We start from the raw sequence: 24,748 nt of genomic DNA on the forward strand, positions 1-24,748 counted from the left end.
AGAAGGCTAAGCTGTGTCTCAATATATTTCATTTGTGATTTTCATGAATAGGAATATTTTCTAGGAATATTTATGTCCGTTGCGTTATGCTAATTAGTGTCAGGTGATGATTACGCTCCCTCATGCTGGATGGAAAGTCACTAGAGGTTTAACTGCCTTGTTTAGGGGCAGCAATACATATTTTACCTTGTCAGCTCAGGGATTTGATCTAGCAACCTTTCGGTTACTGGCCCAACTGGCACATAATAACATTACCATATATCCTCCAGTAAAACTAATCCTGTCCAAGGGCACAATAGGGCCTGACCTATAGCCAGATGTTGAAATCAGGCTTATTTTTGGTTCTGTATGAAATTTGAAAATAAGTAATCTATAGATTACTTATCTATGTTTGGACCAAATCAAGGATGTTCCAGACCAAACAAACGTCTATGATTGGTTCAGATTTAATCCGGACCGGACCAAAAATGTACGTCGAAATCCAAGCCGGTCTGGACCCCTCCAAATCTGGACCAAACATCAAAGTCTATGATTGGTTCAGATTTAGTCCGGACCGGACTAAAAACCAATGTCTGTGGATGTTGAAATCAAGTCCGGAACGGCACTAAAAAAAGACATCCAAAAGGCGTTGGTGTCGGTCCTTGCTTACTGAGGTGTAGCCTACAGTGTTGTCTGAAATAGAATTTTATGAATGCCCATCTATGCGGTAAGCCTACTGTTTGTAAAACAAGCCATTGCATTGCCTTTATTAGTCCTGATTCCTGTGTCTAATCGATTTGGCTATTTAAGCTCTGAATATCAGTTACCCAACTTTATCAAATCATATTTTATTTGTCACATGCTCCGAATACAACAGGTGTAGACGTTACCGTGAAATGCTTACTTATGAGCCCTTAACCTACAATCCCAGCATTGATTATCAGCAGGATTTATCACAGGCTTTTTACCCATATGTGTAATGTGTTTACACAGCGGGAAATGCAAAGTATTTTCTTTTTCTCTATGATCAGCTTTTCAGAAAAATGTACAGATACAAACTTGAAACCACTAATCATGACAATGGGGTGAAATTCCTGGACAACAGTTGTCAATTTAAAAAAAGAAGAAGATTTAACTGGGCAAGTCAGTTAAGAACAAATTCTTATTTACAATGATGGCCTACCCAGCCAACGCTGGGCCAATTGTGCACCTCCCTATGGGACTCCCAATCAAGGCTGGATGTGATACAGCCTGGATTTGAACCAGGGACTGTAGTGAAGCCTCTTACACTGAGATGCAGTGCCTTTTCCCGCTGGGCCACTCTGGAGCCTTAGTGGCTCCTGTCCTGGTTTTAGGATATGTTGTTTGTTAACATGACAGCTCATTTTTTATTTGATTGAGCGCCATTTAGGTTAGACTATTTGATCAGAGGAAACTGCATGATGTAAAAAGTGTCCATTTAATCCTGCCTAATGAGCGGGCAGGTCGTGCCTATAGCATATTGTCATCACATTTAATATTTTGTTTATAACAAACTCTGACCACCGTAACACATGTGACAGTAACATGGATGTAGAGGACGTGACAAATAAATTAAAAACAGGAATATTTATAGGTTGCTCAGGAGGTAAAAGGAAAGACAGATGTGTGGAATAAATATGACCAAAAAAAGGTAAGGAGCAAGGGCTGAGTGCATATTATGTGTGCCAAACAGGTGCTGTATAGATTGCAATATAATTTTCCTGCCCGTTTGGAACAATGTAAACAACACTAAATAAGTACAAGCATACCAGAGAGTCTATTGTAACTTTTTTTGTCAAGCCTTTTGTTACATTCATTTTTATTTTGTTTAAGGTAATTATTCAAGGCTCGCTTTATTTTATTTCAAAACTAAAATGCTTGATATAATTTCAATAATGAATGACTCGTAAGCTGTGTGATGACAAGAACAAATGAATGATTGATTGATTGCAGTCGCCTATAAAAGCATTGAAATACAAGCCTGAGTAAGTTACGGTATTAAGACTAAACAGGATGTGCTTCTAGGCCTAGAGCTCGATGGTGGTTATAGAAGGCTGCTATACTAAGCTATTATAATAATAATGGTAATAATAACAATTAGGACATCAAGAAAAAATAATATTATTATTATTACAAATATCATTTTTCAGACAATTTGGAACAGTGTAAACACTACATAAATTATAAATAATACCAGGGAGGCTGTTCTAACAAACCAAAAAAGGTGTAAAACCTTTATTACAGCAAAGCAAAGATTAAAAACAGCAACATTAGTTTGAGAGTATTTTACTGCAACAGTGCTCACTACATTCAAGTTTCCAGAAGTAGGCGTTTCAAAGAGCTGTCAGTTAAGGAGAGCGCATGAATATATGCACTCCACCCACTCAACCTGTCTACCTGTCTTTTCAAACTTCCCGGTTGTTAGCCATGAGAGAAAAAAACATGTTTCTCAAATTTGGGGCATTTCTATCCCCCAAAAATAGTATGTGTGATATTTTAGTCACTCAAAAGGCTATTTTAAATGGGAATTAGAATGACTGTTTGGGACCTTTCAAACAATGTGGTTTGACCGAAGATTGGAATGTCTTCTTGAGAAGTAGTAGAAATGCTTAATTCTTAATTTATATTCTTCCTGGTGTAGTGAGAAGTCTTGCCAGGTAGTAAATGTTTCAAGCAGTAGACGTTGTGGAGAAACTCAGCAGACCGCTTGCCTGAGGGGATGTTGTAACAGTGTGAATAGTAGATGACTGGACCCGAGGGGATAGAGGTGAAATGCTTGATTGATTTGGGAAAGCTAGGTAGCCCAGCCTGTGCTGTGTTACCTCCCCAAGGCAAAGACATGTGGAATTCCCATCCTAGTCCAGGCAGAGGCTAAGGTCAGAGGAGGATTGGAATTCCCCCCTTTTACTCAGAAAGGAGAGCCAAGTCGAGAGACAGGTGCTTTGACCAATCACCAATCAGGGGAACCCCTAGATTTTAAAGATGTTTCATGGATGTGTGTGTGTGTGTGTGTGCAATTCAATTGTGTAAGATACAGCAGGGTTTCTGGAGAAACAGGCCCCCCCCCCCCCCACACAGCTGACTCAAATAACCAACTCATCATCAATCTTTGATGATTTGAATCAGCTGTCTAGTGCTGGCGCAAAAAAACAAAATGCGCACCCAAGGACCCAATTTGGGAAACACTGAGATAGAGTACAAGAGAAAATAGAAGAAACCTCTTTCTCTCTCTCTCTCCTCCTACCCTTCTGTCTCTCTGCCTCCTCCTTTCCTTCTCTCGCAGGTTATTGTAGGGAGAGAGCCCTTCCCCCAGCCCTCGGCCCCGGCCTGCTTGGAGTTTCAGGAGGGATATTACGAGGAGGCCCAGCCCTATGACTCAGCCATGAACGGTGAGTTTCTGCCCTGTCCCTGATTATACTGGGAAACTTAAATTACTTTTTACCAAACTAGAGAGACAAAACTCTAGATCACCTTTACTCCACACACAGGGCCTTCCCTCACCCTCCCTTTGGCAAATTAGACCATAACTCTATCTTCCTGCCTACAAGCAAAAACTCAAACAGGAAGTTCCAGTGACGTGCTCAATATGGAAGTTGTCTGGACTGTTTCGCTAGCACAGATTGGAATATATTCCGGGATTCATCCGATAACATAGAGGAGTTTACCACATAAGTCACGGCTTCATTAATAAGTGCATTGACGTCGTCGTCCCCACTGACCGGCACATACTGTACATACATACCCCAACCAGAACCCATGGATTACAGGCAACATCCGCACTGAGCTAAAGGCTAGATCTGCCGCTATTCAAGGAGTGGAACACTAATCTGGACCCTTATGAGAAATCCCGCTACGACCTCCGACGAGCCATCAAACAGGCAAAGCGTTAATACAGGACTAAGATCAAATCCTACTACGCCGGCTCTGACACTAGAGGAATGTGGCAGACTTTGAAAACTTTCACGGATTACAAAGGGAAAACCAGCAGTGAGCTGCCCAGCGACTCAAGCTTACCAGACAAGCTTTGAGACAAGTGACACTGAACCATGTATGAGAGCACCAGCTGTTCCAGACGACTGTTTCATCTTGCTCTCTGTAGCCGATGTAAGTTAATATAACATGCAAATATTCACCTCCGGACAAGACGCATATTCAAAGCATGCGCTGACCTGACCAGAGTCTTTACTGACATTTTCAACTTTTCCCTTACCCAGTCTATAATACAAACTTGTTTTAAGCAGACCACCATAGTCCCGTGCCCAAGAAGGCCAAGGTAACCTGCCTATCGCCCCACATCTATAGCCATGAAATGCCTTGAAAGGCTGGTCATGGCCCACATCAACATCCTAGACACATTGCAATTTTCGTACCACCCCAACAGATCTGCAGATGATGCGATCTTTATTGTACTCCATTTTTTTTGGGGGGGGGGGGGGGTCATTTAGCAGACACTCTTATCCAGAGCAACTTACAGTAGTGAGTGCATACATTTTCATATCCCCCCCCATACTGGTTCCCCATTGGAATTGAACCCACAACCCTGGAATTGCAAGCACCATACTCTACCAACTGAGCCACACAGGACCTAAACTCCTTCTACCCCCAGCCCTCCACAGGAGTTGCTAGAGTGCGATGGGACAAGAACATCCCTGCCAGCCAAACCCTCCCCTAACCAGGACGACACTGTGCCAATTGTGCGCCGCCCCATGGGTCTCCCGGTCACGGCCGGCAGAGCCTGGACTCAAACCAGGATCTTTAGTGGAACTGTTATCACTGCGCCCCTCAGGAGGCAATGACTTGTGATTCTAACGTATTGATTCAGGGGTGTGAATAATTCTGTAAAATAGATGTTTATGTTTATTTCATTTTCAATACATTTGCAAAAATTTCTAAAAACCTGATCCACTTTGTCATTATGGGGTATTATGTGTAGATGGGAAAAATAAATACTTATTTAATCCATTTTAAATTCAGGCTGTAACACAAGAAAATGTGGAAAAAGTAAAGGGGTGTGAATACTTTCTGATGGCTCTGAATATCATAACCATTGCAGAATAAATACCTCACCTTTTCTGGCAATGATGAGTTCATATTCCTGAAGTAGCCATACACCAAATTACCATGCAGCTCTCATTTAATTGGGCCTTTTAGGCTAGATAGGCTGTGATCATTTCAAGCAATTTCATGCTTTTGACAGTCATTGCGGTTTATAACATTACAGTAGAATTTAACAGGTGAACAGACTGTTGATATTTTTGCATTGAAGTGTGTAGGTTACCACTGTTTTGTAGGCCTACTGTAGTTGAAATGTTTTCCAGAGTAGACAATGTTTCAGAATTTGCGGGTGGTGCAGAATATTTAGGTTCAGGAAAAAGTGAATGCAAAATATTTAAATCTAGAATCGGCTTCCTATTTCGCAACAAAGCCTCCTTCACTCACGCTGCCAAACATACCCTGACTATCCTACCGATCCTTGACTTCGGCGATGTCATTTACAAAATAGTCTCCAACACTCTACTCAGCAAACTGGATGTGCCATCGTGCCATCCGTTTTGTCACCAAAGCCCCATATACTACCCACCACTGCCACCTGTATGCTCTCGTTGGCTGGCCCTCGCTACGTGTTCATCGCCAAACTCACTGGCTCCAGGTCATCTATAAGTCTTTGCCTTTCCTTCCAGTTCTTTGCTGCCAATGGCTGGAACGAATTGCAAAAATCACTGAAGTTGGAGATTTATATCTCTCTATCAAACTTTAAGCATCAGCTGTCAGAGTAGCTTACCGATCACTGTACCTGCACACAGCCAATCTGTAAATAGCACACCCAACTACCTCATCCCCATATTGTTATTTATCTTCTTGCTCTTTTGCACCCCATTATCTCTACTTGGCCTATTTATTGTCTTACCTCCCTGCTCTTCTACATTTGCACACACTGTACATAGATTTTCTTCTATTGTTATTGACTGTACATTTATTTATGTGTAACTCTGTTGTTGTTTTTGTCGCACTGCTTTGCTTTATCTTGGCCAAGTCGCAGTTGTAAACAAGAACTTGTTCTCAACTGGCCTACCTGGTTAAATAAAGGTGAAATAAATAAATAAATGTAGATGGGAGAAGTATTGTATGTCAGTTGAGGTGAAATGCTGCAATTGTGATGGCGAGCGTGTGCCCAAATTCATTAAGAGCACGGTTAGGGAGAAGGAGACCGAGGTGGCAAGAGTAAGGGCTGTCCAGCATGTCTCCTATCCAGAGGCGTTGAGAAGAGTAAAATAAGGGTGTAACACTGAAGAAAGCATGGTCGTTGGATTAGAGGAACCAGTAAATCTTATTTGCCAACAGGAACCTCACATGTTGCATGTTAAAAAGGTGGACTTTGTATCTTTTATTACATTGGTTCGTAACTGCACAAAGCAAACAAAGAGGAAATCAGAGGAAATAGGCATTGTTGTGTGGCTGAACATTTTTTTTTACAGCAGAGGCATTACAAGAAATCCTGTCGATGAGTGTTCCATCCTCATAGGCCCTTGCACCTGTGTAGGGATGTGATTTGGACTGTGACTGATGTTTTTATTTTGTTTTTGTTTTGTATATGATGTTCGTTTTTTTCCCGATTTTCCGATTGCCGCCACCTATACAGTAGGTAGAGGCATGCACCTTTTACATTTGTTTGTGGACTGCCATAATACCAGAGAAGAAGAAGTTAGTTTAGGTAGTCTCATTCATTCATTATAACCCTGGCAGTCATTCTGAATGCAGATTGTGGAAATCCATTCATCCTCGATTCCTATTGGAATTAAACATCACATTGCAAGCCAGCATGTGACTTGATGCTGGTTTTGCTTTAGCTTATGCTGGCCACCAGTGTCAAACATAGCAATGGATGGTCACCAGCGAAATCACATGAAAGCTGGTCACCAGCGAAAACACAACAAAGGCTGGTCTGCCAGTATTTTTTATTTTATTTTTACCTTTATTTAACCAGGCAAGTCAGTTAAGAACAAATTCTTATTTTCAATGACGGCCTAGGAATAGTGGGCTAACTGCCTGTTCAGGGGCAGAAAAACAGATTTGTACCTTGTCAGCTCGGGTGTTTGAACTTGCAACCTTCCGGTTACTAGTCCAACACTCTAACCAACCCTGCCACCCCGATAAACCAGCTAGACCATAATGGTCAGATCAGCTTGACCAGCCAGACCATTATGGTGTACCAACATAACCAGCTCGACCATGCTGGTCGGCCAGCTTCACTGAAAGGAGTTTTAGTGTGTTGAAAGTAGGACAGAGTACATTTGCGGGTCATTTAAGTGGACAGTTAGAATGTTTCATTCAAACAAAAGCCTGCACCCATACTGGCAGTGAGCGGAAGATTACTTTATGCTTTGAATGATGTGTTTTTTTTTACTGTGTTACCGTAACTATACTGTGGTGATTACTTTTTAGTCTCTCTTGACAGACAGATTATTTATCTCAATGAGATGTGCTGGTGAAATGAAGGTTACATTTTAAAAAGCTACAAAAGTGTAACCCAGCTTTGAAAGTTAACCCTGTCATTCAGGTCAAGTCTCCTTTGTTCTTTAGAAGGCTGTGTGTTTGGTTTGACCACAACTTAACAGTTGCCACTTCTCACGTCACAGGAAATGCACTGGAGGTTCCATATTAAATCATCTGCTCACCCACACATCAGAATTAGCAAGCCATGTTTCCAACATGAGAATTTATACTATTGGTAAATGCTACGCTCTGGAAACACTGTTCGACATGAGTGCATATACACATGCTGGTTTGTGTGCGGTTATTCTCACTCATCTTTTCATACAGGTAGGTTAAAGGTTATTAATTGACTATGCGTATTAATGTGGCCATGAAAAGAAAATATCTCACTGAGCTTAGCTTCTGTTTACTAGCTTATTAATTCTGATAGGGTATGCATCCAAGCTTTTCAGGTCTATAAAATATATAATACAAGAAAATAAATACATTTCATTCCAATTTTTAAGTACTTATATATGAGTTGCTCTTGTCTTTTCATAGTTTCCTTTATACTATATAGCATTGGGATAGTGTAACCCTGTCTTATTTTCCGCACTCTTGTCTTCTTCTCCCTTCCTCTTTCTCTCCTTTATCCCTCTCCCTGTAGATGTGGGTTGTTTTGGTCTCCTCGGGAGCATCTACACAAGTAAAGAGCTCAGACAATATGGTCTATGCTGTGATCACATGGGGTACCTGCCTATCAGTGTGCGTGTGTGTGTGCATGCTTGTGGGCTTGGGGGGCGAGGGGTCAACTGTGCATGTGTTCATACCTTTCTGTGATGAGTGTGTAGTCCTCACCTCCTTGTGCGAACTAATTGCCTACTTAACAGGATCACGAAAAGTCATCACACACGCATTTCGAATTGGAATTTCATTAATTCATCCTCCTCATCGTCTTCCACTTCCTCCTTGTCCTAACCTCACCTCTGACCCCCCTTCCCTGTGTCTCCCAGATGACGGCGAGGCAGTGAGCAGCTCCTATGAGTCCTACGATGAGGAGGAAGTGACCAAGGGGAAGTCGTCATTGTCAGCGCAGCACCAGTGGCCGTCCACCGAGGCATCCATCGAGCTGATGAAGGACGTGCGCATCTGCGCCTTCCTCTGGAGGAAGAAGTGGCTGGGCCAGTGGGCCAAGCAGCTGTGTGTCATTCGAGAACATCGCTTCCTGGTGGGTTGTAGGACTTAGACGGTTTAGATTGTCCCTACCACACACGCACACACGCACACACACACACACACACACACACACACACACACACACACACACACATACACTAATACATGGAAATCCTGTGAGAGGAGAAAAAAAAGGAGAACAAGGGTGACATAGAGCTATAGCAACTAACCACACAGCCATGCTCATAAACCATCCACATTACACTCTTGTCAAGTGAGGTGCCTTATCGGGTGTGGTGGACAACGTTATAGTGAAACGCTATAGTGAAAATAGTTCCACTTTTACATATACACAAATACATAACCAATTTTGAAATGGAAAGTGCTCTCCTCTCTTTAGTAAGAATATGGTGCCTGACAGACTATCTACAGTGACATGAGGTAGCTATTTGTTTATGTAGTGTCATTTTAGGTGCAGGGTTCAGAAACTTCATTTCTGAGAAAATGTGATTTCCTGTGTAGGAAATGACAGGACATACTGGTTATTTAACATCCATTTATCTGTCGTTAAGGAGCATGACGATCATTAACAATAATTAAAATTTGGTGTCCTAATGGACCATAGGCATGGGCTGTTGTCTAAATTGGCCTAACTTCCTTGAAAGTATACAGTGCCTTGCGAAAGTATTCGGCCACCTTGAACTTTGCGACCTTTTGCCACATTTCAGGCTTCAAACATAAAGATATAAAACTGTATTTTTTTTGTGAAGAATCATCAACAAGTGGGACACAATCATGAAGTGGAACGACATTTATTGGATATTTCAAACTTTTTTAACAAATCAAAAACTGAAAAATTGGGCGGGGTCTGGGCGGGGTCTGGGATATCTGGGATATCAGCAATATTCTGCACCAAGGTGGGGCACCAGTATTTTGCGGAGATGGATTGAATGTTGCGGGTGATACCTAGGTGTCCAGCGGTGAAGGATGTGTGCACCCAGGTCAACAGCCGATCCCTTACCCCCGTGGGGACATAAGTGCACTCCAGAGGACAGGTAGTAGGCGCGGGTTCCCACTCCAGAGCCTGTCCAGATGTCCACGTCTACCTCCCAAATCACAGGGGCAATGATTCAGAAGGGCGGAATGATGGTTGCACTTGGGACAGGAACCTCTAGGGAATCATGGAGATGGGACAGAGCATCAGCTTTAATGTTCTTTGAAGCTGGGCGATATGAGATGGTGAAGTTGAATCTATTGAAGAAAAGGGCCCACCTTGCTTGGTGCGGGTTAAGCTGCCTCACTGTCAAATCAAATCACATAGACATGGTTAGCAGATGTTATTGCGAGTGTAGCGAAATTCTTGTGCTTCCAGTTCCGACAGTGCAGTACTCTTTAACCTTTCTAGCGCAGGGGTTCCGCTCGACAACATTCCGCTGAAAAGGCAGCGTGCAAAATTCAAAATTCATTAGCATAACGCAACGTTAACTATTCATGAAAATTGCAAATGAAATGAAATAAATATATTGGCTCACAAGCTTAGCCTTTTGTTAACAACACTGTCATCTCAGATTTTCAAAATATGCTTTTCAACCACAAGAATTTGTGTAAGAGTATTGATAGCTAGCATAGCATTAAGCCTAGCATTCAGCAGGCACCATTTTCACAAAAACAAGAAAAGCATTCAAATAAAAATAATTTACCTTTGAAGAACTTCAGATGTTTTCAATGAGGGGACTCTCAGTTAGATAGCAAATGTTCAGTTTTTCCAAAAAGATTATTTGTGTAGGAGAAATCGCTCCGTTTTGTTCATCACGTTTGGCTAAGAAAACCCCCGAAAAAATTCAGTCATTACAACGCCGGATTTTTTTCCAAATTAACTCTATAATATCGACAGAAACATGGCAAACATTGTTTAGAATCAATCCTCAAGGTGTTTTTCACATATCTATTCAATGATAAATCATTCGTGGCAGTTGCCATTCTCCTCTGAACCAAATGGAAAAGTGCACGCAGCTGGAGATTGCGCAATAATTTCGACGGAGGACACCAAGCGGACAACTGGTAAATGTAGTCTCTTATGGTCAATCTTCCAATGATATGCCTACAAATACGTCACAATGCTGCAGACACCTTGGGGAAATGACAGAAAGTGTAGGCTCATTCCTGGCGCATTCACAGCCATATAAGGAGACATTGGAACACAGCGCATTCAAAATCTGGGCCATTTCCTGTATGAAATTTCATCTTTGTTTCGCCTGTAGCATTAGTTCTGTGGCACTCACAGACAATATCTTTGCAGTTTTGGAAACATCAGATTGTTTCCTTTCCAAAGCTGTCAATTATATGCATAGTCGAGCATCTTTTCGTGACAAAATATCTTGTTTAAACGGGAACGTTTTTTATCCAAAAATTTAAAGAGCGCCCCCTATATCGAAGAAGTTAAGGAACACAAGGAATAAGAAAACTGAACAATTAACTGTGAAAATGGCAACCATTGGTTGAGTACCAGAGTTTGAGGCTACAAAAGAGCATTTTGATTCCTATTTGGAGCGTTTTGAGGGTTGGCTGGCTGCAAATGAAATCAAAGATGAAAAGAAAGCAGACATATTCCTCAGTGTTTTTGGTCCAACTGAATATGGATTGCTGAAAGGTCTCATTGAACCAAAAAAATGCAGTGGAGTTGAACTATGCAGAACTGACTGAAATTCTTTCAAGGTATTTCAAGCTTAAGCCAATTCTCATTGGAGAACGTTTCAGATTTTACCAACGTCACCAGAGTCAAGGGGAAACCGTGGCTGACGACATCCTTGCTTTGAAAAGGCTCGCAAGTACATGTGAGTTTGCACAATTTCTTGATGAAGCTCTCCGAGACAAGTTTGTATGTGGTTTCACAGGTGAAGCTTATCACAGAAGGCTTCTGTCAGAGAAGTACCTGACCCTTAAGAAAGCCTGTGATATAGCACTTGGACTCGAGCTTGCCCACATGGATACTATTGAGCTATCGGGACATGCAGAACGTCAGAAAGGAGTTCACAAGGTCAGTGATGCACGTGGTGAAAAAGGCTCACAAAAGTCACATCTCAAAGGTCTAAGCCAAGTTGCTACAGATGTGGGGGAGACAATCAGCACAGTGAATGTCGATTTCAAAATGAAATGTGCCACAATTGTGGAAAGGTTGGACATGTACAGAGAGTGTGTAAAGCCTCGAAACGCACAGCAAGAGCGCACAAGTGTCAGACGCAGCACAAGAAGAGGAAGGTACAACTGAAACAGTAGTGTAACTGTTCAGTGTACACAGCTCAACAACAAAAAGATGGAATCTATCTCAACATGGAGTTAGCGGGAAAACCAGTAAAAATGCAGCTGGACTCCAAAGCGTCTGTATCTCTGGTTCCAGAGAGACTCTACAAAGAAAAACTGAAAGAGTGCCCTCTTTCAGCCTGCGTCCATCCGCCTTTCTTCATACACTGGTGACACTATTCCTGTGTTAGGGCAGATCCAGGTACCAGTCCGGTATGAGTGGAAGGAGTGGACGCTACCTCTTGTCATTGTTAAAGGAGAAAAATCAGCCTTGCTAGGCAGAAACTGGCTACAAAAGATCAAGTTGAACTGGGGAGAAATCTTCAGTCAGAGAAATGACAAACCAGTGAGTCAGGCTACACTCACGAACATGCTGGAGACGCACAAATAACTTTTCAAAGATGGCTATGGTGAAATACAAGACTTCACAGCAAAAGTCAGAGTGCAAGAAGGAACCAAGCCTATCTTTCACAAACCATGTCCAAACCACGTTCCCTATGGTCTTAAGGAAGCAGTAGAGAATGAACTGGACCGCCAACAGAAGAATAACATAATCATGAAAGTAGCGAGGAGCGACTGGGCCTCTCCAATTGTTGTTGTCCCAAAGAAAGACAAGACCGTCAGAATGTGCGGTGACTACAAGGTCACAATAAATCGCTGCATACTACCAGAGGAATATCCACTACCAAACGCTGAAGATCTGTTTGCCACTCTAGCTGGTGGGAAGTTTTTCAGTAAGCTGGACCTGGCATTCGCTTATCAGCAACTGAAGCTGGATCCGGAGTCAGAACAGTATCTGACCATCAATACACACAAGGGGCTATTCAGATTAATTCACTTGGCCTATGGAATCTCGACAGCTCCAGCGATATTCCAACACACAATGGATCAGATCTTGGACGGTATAGACAATATTGTGTGCTTCATGGATGACATCCTCGTGTCAGCACCAATCATTGGAGAGCACCTTTGTAGTGCTGGACGAAGTGATGTCAAGACTGCAGAAATACGGAGTGAGGATGAAACGCAGGAAGTGTGAGTTCCTCCAGGACTCAGTGGAGTATCTCGGATACAAGATTGATGCACAAGGCCTGCACCCAACCAACAGCAAGGTGGAAGCAATCGTAAACGCTCCAGCACCCACAAATATCTCAGACCTGAGGTCATTTTTGGGCTCCTGAACTATTGCGGAAAGTTTGTGGCAAACTTGTGCACATTGTTGCATCTGCTTCACCAACTGCTGCAGGCCGATACAAAGTGGAATTGGTCCCCACAATGTGAAGAAGCATTCAAGACTTGCAAACAGCGTCTGCTAAAGAGCAAGTGGCTTGCCCACTACAACACAGATGAAGCTGAGACTCGCGTGTGATGCATCTCCATACGGAGTAGGAGCCGTCATCTCACATGTTCTACCGTCAGGTGAAGAACACCCTATTGCATTTGCATCAGGGACTCTGTCACCAAGTGAGAAAAATGATGCTCAAATTGAGAAGGAAGCCCTGAGCATAATATTCGGAGTGAAGAACTTTCACAAATACCTTTTCGGAATGAAGTTCCAACTGCTGACAAGCCTCTGTTGGCCATCCAGCTATACCAACCCTTGCTGCACTTAAAATGCAACGTTGGGCTCTGATATTGTTAGACTACGAGATTGAGTACAGACGATCCAGTGAGCACGCAAATGCCGATGCACTATCAAGACTACCATGCAATAGTGACTCCGACAGTGAAGATGATAGAGCAGTCCTCCAGATCTCTCTCATTGACGAACTGCCCATATCTGCTTGAGACATAGCAGAGGAAACAAGGAAAGACCCAGTGCTTTCCAAGGTACTGGACTTAACATTAGGCGGTTGGCCAACCTTCGTAAATGACGATAACCTTTGTCCATTCATCGACAAGAAAGACCAGTTGTCCACTGATCAAGGATGTGTTCTGTGGGGATCAAGGGTGGTGGTACCTCACAAATTCCAGAGGAGACTGCTATCTGACCTGCATGAGGGACATCCAGGGATCACTCGAATGAAAGCACACGCTCGCAGTTATCTGTGGTGGCCTGGACTGGATCAGGACATTCAACAGCATGTAGGCCACTGCTCACCTTGTGAAGCTGTTCGCAACAAGCCTGCTGCTGCAAGTCTTCATCCATGGTCCTGGGCTGCTCCACCTTGGGAACGCATCCATGTGGATTACGCTGAGATTGACAAGCAACATTTCATTGTTGTCGTCGTCTGTCCATTCCAAGTGGATGGAAGTGTTCCCTACTCAACTGACCATAGCTGAGAAGACCATCAATCTTCTCAGATACCTGTTCGCATCCTTTGGACTAGTCAAGGAGCTCGTATCGGACAATGCCCTCCTTTCACGTCAAACGATTTTGAAATGTTTCTCAAGAACAACGGAGTAAGGCACATCCTGTCACCACCTTATCATCCGGCATCAAACGAAGCAGCGGATAGGGCCGTGCAAACCTTTAAGAAGGCCTGGACTAGACTCGAGGTTCAGTCTGTGCCCACCCACCAAAGGCTTCCCCAGTTCCTGTTTACTTACCGTAACACACCACACACAGTAACGGAATGTACACCAGCTGAACTGTTTCTGAAACGCCAACCACGTACCCGCCTGACATTGTTGAAACCAGACTTGTCAAGCACTGTGGCAAAGCACCAGCTACAGCAGAAGAAAGCTCATGACAGACACTCAAAGACTGTCAGAGAATTCAAAGATGGAGAGAGGGTGATGGTACGTGATTTCAGACCCCAAGCGCCTTTGGAACTCAGGTGTGATCTTGCAACACAGAGGACCTTTGACTTACCAAGTCCAAATTGGTCAACGTTCATGTGGATCATCTGCTATGGTCCAATGCCCCAGCAGAGACATGCCGAGAGAACAAGAACAATAACAACCCCCATGACTATTCTCCTAACTGTGGATGTACGGGAGAGACCGAGCCTGACCTTCCACCTGAACCTGGCCCACCACCGGAAGCCCAGGAGGAGCGGAGATATCCTATTCGACAGCGAAGGGCACCTCAAAAGCTTGACCTATGAGTTGAGCTGGTTAAGGAGGTAACAGACAGTAAAACAAACAAACACTTTAATATGTCCTAGATAAAAGGAAAGAAAAAGGACATTACCTGGGTTAGTTATTAGGACACAAACTCTATCTTCGGTGCAGAATAATCCCCTGGATTTGTGCTGGGCTCTGAAAAGTCTGCAGTAGTTGAAAATGTTTAAGAATGCATTGTTCAGATATTGCATTAGTAGTTCCCTAACATATTTACCTTGTTCTCTGGGAGTTAAACACTATGGGGGAGGAGTGTAGTATCTGGGATCTACATCTGTTTATATTAGTTACAATGCTGTTACTAAGCAGTAATGAATTACGGCAGTGTTACGTTACTACACCTAATAGGAAATGCACATGCGCACTAGGGTGCCGGGAACTGTAGAGCACGAGGGGTTTTGACTAAACGAAAACTAACTGTACTCCCGTCTCCTGCCTGGTAATTTCTCCACAACACAAATATTACACAGTGGAAGTGATAGGAACTGCAAGAAGGTCCCTTAGAAATCTGGATTCCCAATGAAAAGCCATTGAAAATTCTGAATGGATTGTCCTCGGGTTTCGCCTGCTAAATAAGTTCTGTTATACTCACAGACATGATTCAAACAGTTTTAGAAACTTCAGAGTGTTTTCTATCCAATACTAATAATAATATGCATATATTAGCATCTGGGATAGAGTATGAGGTTCACTCTGGGCACGCTATTCATCCAAAAAGTGAAAATGCTGCCCCCTATCCCAAAAAGGTTTTAACAAGTAATCTAACAATTCCACAACAACTACCTAATACACACAAATCTAAGTAAAGTGGTGGATGAGCGAGTGGCATAGGCAAGATGCAATAGATGGTATAAAGTACAGTATGGGATGAGTAATGCAAGATATGTAAACATTATTAAAGTGTCATTATTAAAACCTGTTAGAGCTAGGGCTACTTTTTTCAACATGTTGTTAAAAATCGTGCAACATTTCAACGTCCTGCTACTCATGCCAGGAATATAGTATATGCATATGATTAGTATGTGTGGATAGTAAAGACTCTGAAGTTTCTAAAACTGGTTAAAGCACGGCTGTGACTATAACAGAACGTGTGTCTCGGGGAAAATCCCAAGGAAAACTGATCACCCAAAAGAAAAAAAATATCAATGCGCCAGTTGCCTGTATTGTCTATGGCAAGAGAAAATAGATAGCTCCCAGTTGACAATTCCTACAGCTTCCACACGATGTCTCCAGTCTTGGCAATTGGTGTGACGTTATTCCTTGGTTCAACGAAGAAGAGGCACTTCCTGTCATCACTGCATCACAAAGGAAGTTTTGGTAGAGAGAATATCGACCATCGTCTCAAGACTTAATGCTATTGAATACATATCGCCCCGTGATGAATTCGATCGCGTATTAACGTTTACTAATACCTCAAGTTGGATTACAAAAGTAGTTTGAAGTGTTTTGTCAAAGTTTATAGGCAACTTTTTTAATTTAAAAAAATAACGTTGCGTTTAGAAACTGTGTTTTTCCTGGATCACACAGTCTTCATAAATGGACATTTTGGGTATACAAGGATCGATTTAATCGAAAAAAAGACCCAATTGTGATGTTTATGGGACATATAGGAGTGCCAACAAAGAAGCTCGTCAAAGGTAATGAATGTTTTATATTTTATTTCTGCGTTTTGTGTAGCGCCGGCTATGCTAATTCTTTTGTTTACGTCCCCTTCAGGTATTTCGGGGTGTTGCATGCTATCAGATAATAGCTTCTCATGCTTTCGCCGAAAAGCATTTTAAAAATCTGACTTGTTGGCTAGATTCACAACGAGTGTAGCTTGAATTGAGTACCCTGAATGTGTGTTTTAATGAACGTTTGAGGTTTAACGAGTGCTATTAGCATTTGGCGCAGCGCATTTGCATTTATTATTGGCAAGGTGGGACGCTAGCGCATCGGGTTGCCCAGAGAGGTTAAAGTGGCTAATGATTTCAAGTCTGTATGTAGTCAGCAGCCTCTCTGTGTTAGTGACAGCTGTTTAACAGTCTGATAGCCTTGAAGCTATTTTTCAGTCTCTCGGTGCCAGCTTTGATGCACCTGTGCTGACCTCGCCTTCTGGATAGTAGCGGGATGAACAGGCAGTGGCTCAGGTGGTTGTTGTCTTTGATGATCTTTTTGGCTTTCCTGTAACAACGGGTGCTGTAGGTGTCCTGAAGGGCTGGTAGTTTGTCCCCGGTGATGCGCTGTGCGCCTGCGGTTGTGGACGGTGCAGTTGCCGTACCAGGCCGTAATACAGCCCGACAGGATTCTCTCAATTGTGCATCTGTAAAAGTTTGTAAGAATTTTAGGTAACAAGCCAAATTTCTTCAGCCTTCTGAGGTTGAAGAGGCGCTGTTGTGCTTTCTTCACCACACTATCTATGTGGGTGGACCATTTCAGTTTGTCCGTGATGTGTATGCCGAGGAACTTAAAACGTTCCACCTTCTGCGCTGCTGTCCCATCGATGTGGATAGGGGGTGCTCCCTCTGCTTTTTCCTGAGGTCCACGATCATCTCCTTTGTTTTTTTGACGTTGAGTGAGAGGTTGTTTTCCAGACCTCCTCACCTGTCTCGTCATTGTTTGTGTTAAAGCCTACTATTGTTGTGTCGTCTGCAAACTTGATAATTGAGTAGGAGGCGTGCATGGCCATGCAGTCATGGTTGAACAGGGAGTACAATGAGGAGGCTGAGCGCGCACCCTTGTGGGGCTCCAGTGTTGAAAATCAGCAAAGTGGAGATGTTGTTTCCTACCTTTACCACCTGGGGGCGGCCCTTCAGGAAATCCAGGACCCATTGCACAGGGTGGGGTTCAGACCCAGGGCCTCAAGCATAAACATGAGCTTGTATGGTACTATGGTGTTGAATGCTGAGCTGAAGTCAATGAACAGCATTCTTACATGGGTATTCCTCTTGTCCAGATGGGCTAGGGCAATGTGCAGTGTGATGGCGATTGCATTGTCTGTGAACCTATTGGGGTGGTATGCATATTGAAGTGGGTCTAGGGTGACAGGTAAGGTGGAGGTGATATGATCCTTGACTAGTCTCTCTCAAAGTTCTTCATGTTGACAGAGGTGAGTGCTGCGGGGCGATAGTCATTTAGTTCAGTTACCTTTGCCTTCTTGGGTACAGGAACAATGGTGGCCATCTTGAAGTATCTGGGGACAGCAGACTGGGATAGGGAGAGATTGAATATGTCCATAACAACACAAGCCAGCTGTTCTGCAAATGCTCTGAGGATGCGGCTAGGGATGCCTTCTGGTCCACGTGTAATGTTCTTACTCACGTCGGCCACGGACAAGGAGAGGGAGAGCCCATAGTCCTTGGTAGCAGGCCACGTCGGTGGCACTGTATTATCCTCAAAGCGGGCAAAGGAGTTTAGTTTGCCTGGAAGCAAGATGTCGGTGTCCTTGACATGGCTGGTTTTCTTGTACTCCGTGATTGCCCGTAGACCCTGCCACATCCATCTCGTGTCGGAGTCGTTGAATTGCGACCACTTTGTCCTATACCAACATTTCTCTTGTTTGCCTTGCGGAGGGAATAACTACACTGTTTGTATTTGACCATATTCCCAGTCATCTTTCTATGGTTAAATACGGTGGTTCGAGCTTTCAGTTTTGCACGAATGCTGCCATCTATCCACGGTTTCCAGTTAGGGTAGGTTTTAATAGTCACAGTGGGTACATCTCCAAATCACTTACTTATAAACTCACTCACCAAATCAGCGTATAGATCAATATTATTCTCTGAAGCTACCCAGAACATAAAATTTAAGCGTGGATTCCGATTGGTCAGACCAGCGTTGAATAGTTCTTGTCACCGATACATCCTGTTTGAGTTTCTGCCTATAGGACGGGATGAGCAAAATGGAGTCAGGTCTGTATGTACTCCGAGTTCCAGTGGTTGGTGAGGATGAGAAATGTGTCCTTGGTGCCCTCCAGCCAGTGTCTCCACTCCTCTAATGCCAACTTCACCGCCAGGAGCTCCCGTTAACGTCATAGTTCCGCTCTGCAGGGGACAGTTTCTTTGCGTAGTATGCACATGGATACAATTGCTGTGGGTTACCTTGGCGCTGGGACAAGACGACCCCCACACCCACTTCTGAGGCATCCACTTCCACCACTAAGGGCAGCTTAGGATCTGGGTGTTTCAGCAACGGGCGGAGGTGAAATGCCCCTTCAGTAGGAGGAAGGCCTCATCGGCTGCAGGACTCTACACCACCTTACGGGGATCGCCCTTGAGGAGAGGCAGTGGAGCTGAAGTTCTTGGCAAACCACAAAAAGAAGTTGGAAAACCCCAAAAGCCGTTGTAGCCCCTTTACAGTGTTTGGGACTGGCTCAACCTTCCTTTCACCCATCATCACTCCCTGTGGCCTGATCTGGTATCCCAAGGAGACAGCGACCTGATGGAAATGGCACTTTTCCGCTTTCAAATACAGGCGGTTCTCCAAGAAGCGCCCACGGACTACTCGGACGTGGGCGATGTGATCCTCCATGGTGGCCGAGTAGACCAGGATGATGTCGATTATACACAACCACTTGGCGCACGAGCATGTCCCGGAACACCTCGTTTACGAATGCCTGAAACACAGACGGAGCATTGGGTAATCTGTAAGGTATCACCTGGTACTCATAGTGTCCAGACATCGTGCTGAAGACCGTTTTCCATTCATCCCGGATCAATTTGTTGGAACTCCAGAGGTCCAGTTTTGTAAAAAGAAAACATGCCCCGTGAAGCTGTTCGATAGTGACCGGCACCAACTGGAGAAGGTAGCGGTACTTGGTAGTGGTGGAATTGAGGCCTCTGTAATCGATGCACGGACGTAGACCTCCATCCTTTTTGGTCATGAAGAAGAAGCCTGCCGACGCAAGGGAGGTGGATGGGTGGATGAAACCCTGTTGGAGAACCTCCTGGATGTATTCCTCCATGGCATCGGTTTCAGCCACCGACAGAGGGTAGATGCGGCTGTGCGGAGGCACAGAGCCTGCAAGCATGTCAATGGCACAGTCCCAGGGGCAATGAGGAGGGAGACGGGTGGCGTCTCTTGGAGAAAACCTCCCAGAGATCCTGGTAAACCTCCAGGATGTCGGTCTGGAGGGCAACCGCAGGTCTCTCAATCGAAGTGGAACCACAGGGTAAGAAAAAGCAGGTCTTCCAGGCGGTGATTTTCATCCTTTACTAGGAGACGGTGGGGTCATGACGTTGGTGCCACGGGAGGCTCCAACATCATGACTTTGTGTATGGGTGGGTTGATGATGAGGAACGAAGGCTTTTCTTGGTGCATGGGTGCTGGTGAGTGGTGCTGTGATATGCATTATTGTACCAATCCCACTGTTCAATTATCCAGGGCTTGGACCTGAAGAGGAGAGCAGAGTGGGCACAAGGTGATGTTCAGAGAGGAGGCAAGGGTCTGGTCAATGAAATTCCCTGCGGCACCGGAGTCCACTAGGGCTATAGAGACAACACGTGGGACAGCCAGCCAGTGAAATAGAAACCAGGGACAGTTTGGCAGAAAGCAATGAATATGGAATACTCACACCAACTCCAGGAGACAGATGATCACGGGGCCTCTGCTCTGCCCCCGTGGACCCCGAGTTGAGACACCGCTGAAGCTTGTGCCCCTCCTGGTCGGAATAGGATCAGAACCCCAGCTGTTTCATGTTACGCTGCTCTGCCGCTGGGAGGTGTGTGGCCCCTACCTACATGGGCTCAGGAAGAGGGGGGCGCTGGCGCTCCCAAAGAAGGTTGTCCAGGCACGCCAACTCTGTCTGGACCTCCTCGCGCAGTCTTCTTCGGAATAGGGTGCGGAGTGCTGGTTCATTCCATTCCCTAGAGGCTGCTACGGTCCAGCAGGTGAGGATGTACTCTGCAGCGGTCTGGGCACCCTGCCGGAGTTGAAGTAGTCACTCACCTCCCTCTCTGCCCTCCGGTGGATGGTCGAAGACAGCCATGAACAGAACCCAGCTCTTCCTCTACCAGATGGCCGTAGCCCACTCCATCACCCGCCCGGTTAGCAGGGAAATGACTGTGGCAACCTTGGACCTCTCAGTGGTGGGGGCTCCCATCTGATGTGAGAAATAGAGGGAGCACTGGAGTAGGAAGCCAAAGAATTTGGATGGAGTCCTGTCATATTTGTCCGGGAGGGACAGTCGGGCATCGTTAACCTGGGCGAAGTGCTGGGTAGGCTGGGGGGCTGGCTCGCTGGGATGACTCGTGGTAGGAGGCCCTCTGCTAGTTGGAGGTGAATCCTCTCTCGGGTGGTGTCATCCATAGCCGCATCCAGTTGTGCCAGCTTATTGTGGTGTTGGCGGAGTAGGTGCACCTGTTCGCCAACGGTCTGGGAGATGTCTTTCTCTTCTGCTTCTTCCATATAGAGAGGCAGTATTCTGTAACAAATACACTGCGAGTCAGGAAGCAGGTGCAGAAAATGAGTTTAATGATAAGAATAAAGCAGATAAGCGAAACAGGAGATGTAACGTGACCAAAACAAATACTGACTGAGGCTACTGAGGGCTAAATAAAGGGAGAGTAATCCAGGTGATGATGAGGTCCAAGTGTGCGTAATGATGGTTGCCAGAACCGGTGGTTAGTAGGCCTTGTTGTTTTAGTTTATTGTCCTGCTGAAAAGCAAATGTGTGTCCCAGTGTGGAGGAAAGCAGACTGAACCAGGGTTTCCTGTAGGGTTTTTCCCGTGCTTCAGTTTCTTTTGTATCCTGAAAAACTCCCCAGTCCTTAATGATTACAAGCATACCCATAACATGATGCAGTCACCACTATGATTTAAAATATGTAATGTATATGTAACTCAGTAATGTTTTGTATTGGATTTGCCACAAACGTAACGCTTTGTATTCAGGAAAAAAATGTATTGCTTTGCCAGATTGTTTGCGGTATTACTTTTATTAATGCCTTGTTGCAAACAGGATGCATGTTTAGGAATATTTTTTATTCTGTACAGGCTTTATTCTTTTCACTCTGTCAATTAAGTTTGTATTGTGGAGTAACTACAATGTTGTTGATCCATATTGAGTGTAGGCCAGTGACAAAACAAATGAATTTAATCAATTTTAAAGTCAGGCTTTAACAAAACAAAATTGGAAACAGTCAAAGGATGTGAATACCTTCTAAAGGCACTGTATGCTAGTGCTGGGCTAGGACAAAAATATGCACCTCCCTGGAACGAGTTGCTCCAACCAACTAAGCCATATTTCCATCACCAACCACTGTACCCTCTTGATGTTCCAATAGTGCTACAAGAGCTCCAAGGAGCAGATGCCGCTGTTGGACGTGAGCCTGCTGGGATGCATCGTGGTCTACAAGGCGAAGCAGCCTAAGAGGAAGGAGCACAAGCTGAAGATCATCCCCATGGGAGGAGAGGCCATCGTTCTGGGCCTGCAGAGCAAGGAGCAGACAGAGCTGTGGCTCAAGGTATAGGGACTGGAGATGGAGAGACTATTGGTGGGGGTTGGAGTCAGACTGTATTGTTGTTACCGCAGTGTTTGAGTCAATTCCATTTTAATTCAGTCAATTCAGGTAGTAAACAGAATTTCTCATTTACATTTTCACAATTTGCTTTTCAATGAGGAAAATTTGAATTTCTGTTGATTTCCTGAATTAAAATGGAATAAATCCCCAACCCTGATAGTTACAATAATGTCAATGAGGATAATGGATTGGATTGATATATAGCTTTTCCAGATGCTCAGAAAGGGAAGGGGGCACATACCTATTGGTCTTGTTTCCTTGTCGCCCCCATCAGGTGATCCAGGAAATCAGCCCTAAACCAGCAGAGGGCTCTGAGATGCAGCACTCTGTGTCCGACTCCTCACGACTCATTTGCACTAAGGTAGAATACCATCAATAGAACACAATTCATTTATTTACTGGTAGTTATGGCTATTGGGTGAGATTGGTTATAGTCTCTCATGGACAGAGACACATAACATAACTGGTATCGTAGCGTATGTCAACAGACTGTGGGATGCGATGAGTAACAAGGAACTTTGTTATGATGCGCAGATTTTTCATCACTGATCATTTGGTGTTCGCATCTTTAACATTTAACATTTCACTTATATACAAAAGAATATTAAATAAAATCAAGCCGAACAAATGTAAAAGAGTTCAAGAAAGAGGACGAAACCATAGACAAAAGCGTACGTTTCATTTACGTTTTACACAGTACCCCATAATGAGAAAGTGAAAACATGCTTTTAGAAATGTTTGCACATGTATTGAAAATGAAATACAGAAATATCTCATTCATATAAGTATTCACACACCTGAGTCTATACGCATAAGAATCACCTTTGGCAGTGATTACAGTTGTGATTAGAGTTGTGGGTAAGTATCTAAGAGCTTTACACACCTGGATAGTACAATATTGCCACTTTATTATTTTTTAAACACTTCAAGTTCTGTCAAGGCCACACAGGAACATTCATTGTCATCTTGATAAGCAACTGCAGTGTATATTTGGCTTTGTGTTTTAGGTTATTGACCTGCTGAAAGGTAAATTTGTCTCTGTGTCTGTTGGAAAACAGACTGAACCAGGTTTTCCTCTAGGATTTTGCCTGCGCTTAACTCCATTCCGTTTCTTTGTTATCCTGAAAAACTCCCCAGTCCATGCCGATGACAAGCATACCAATAACATGATGCAGCCAACACCAATTGAAAACATAAGGACTGGTACTCAGTGATGTTATGTTGGATTTTTCCCAAATTTAACGCTTTCTATTCAGGACATAAAGTTTATTTCTTTGCCACGTTTTTTGCAGTTTTACTTTAGTGCCTTATTGCAAACAGGTTGTATGTTTTAAAATATTTTTATTCTGTACAGGCTTCCTACTTTTCACTACTTTTCACTCCTACTTTTCACTCATTTAGGTTAGTATTGTAGAGTAACTACAATGTTGTGGATCCATCCTCAGTTTTCACCTATCACAACCTTTAAACATTGCAACTGTTTAAAAGTCACCATTCGCCTCATGTGAAATCCCTGAGAGGTTTCCTTCCTCTCCGGCAACTGAATTAGGAAGTATCTTTGTAGTGACTGGGTGTATTGATACACCATCCAAAGTGTAATTAATAACTTCACCATGCGCAAAGAGATATTATAAACTTGGTGGTTCAGGCCCTGAATGCTGATTGGCTGACAGCCATGGTATATCAGATCGTATACCACAGGTATGACAAAACATTTATTTTTGCTGCTCTAAACTAAATTTGAGAGACGTAAGCTGTTTGTGCACATTAAAAATCTTTTATTTCAGCTCTTTAAACATTGGCCCAACACTTTACATGCTGCGTTTATATTTTTGTACAGTGTAGAAATTAGGCACCTTTGGGGTTTGTTGTTTTTACCCATCTACCAATAGGTGCCTTTCTTGGAAAAATATCCATCGTCTTTGTGGTTGATTCTGTGTTTGAAATTAACTGCTTGACTGAGGGACCTTACAGATAATTGTATGTATGGAGTACAGAGATGAGGTAGTCATTAAAAAATTATGTTAAACACTTATATTGCACAAAGAGTGAGTAAATGCAACGTATTACGTGAATTATTTACTACTGGATGTATTTAGTCTTGCCATGACAAGGGGTTGAATACTTATTGACTCAGCTTTTCACTTTTAATTAACTGGTAAAAAAAATGGTGAAGACAATTCCACGTTCACATTATGGGGTATTGTGTGTAGGCCAGTGGATGACAAAATCTA

General features: G+C 43.7%; 1 protein-coding gene across 3 annotated transcripts in view; it reads left to right on the forward strand.

The window, feature by feature from the left end:
- The window catches only part of afap1l2 (actin filament associated protein 1-like 2), a 140,888-nt gene that overhangs the window by 67,534 nt on the left and 48,606 nt on the right, over positions 1–24,748 (forward strand). For all 3 annotated transcript variants that reach the window (XR_010455486.1, XM_064964699.1, XM_064964700.1), the window contains 4 exons: positions 3,284–3,389; positions 8,487–8,701; positions 22,278–22,457; positions 22,789–22,875. Coding sequence is in view for 2 of the 3 variants with exons in the window: in XM_064964699.1 (XP_064820771.1) it covers positions 3,284–3,389; positions 8,487–8,701; positions 22,278–22,457; positions 22,789–22,875 (588 nt within the window). In the remaining variant the exon portion in view is untranslated. The remainder of the gene's footprint in view (positions 1–3,283; positions 3,390–8,486; positions 8,702–22,277; positions 22,458–22,788; positions 22,876–24,748) is intronic.

Source organism: Oncorhynchus masou, unplaced genomic scaffold (assembly GCF_036934945.1).
Source record: "Oncorhynchus masou masou isolate Uvic2021 unplaced genomic scaffold, UVic_Omas_1.1 unplaced_scaffold_24___fragment_4___debris, whole genome shotgun sequence".
In the NCBI taxonomy this organism is placed as follows: domain Eukaryota; kingdom Metazoa; phylum Chordata; class Actinopteri; order Salmoniformes; family Salmonidae; genus Oncorhynchus; species Oncorhynchus masou.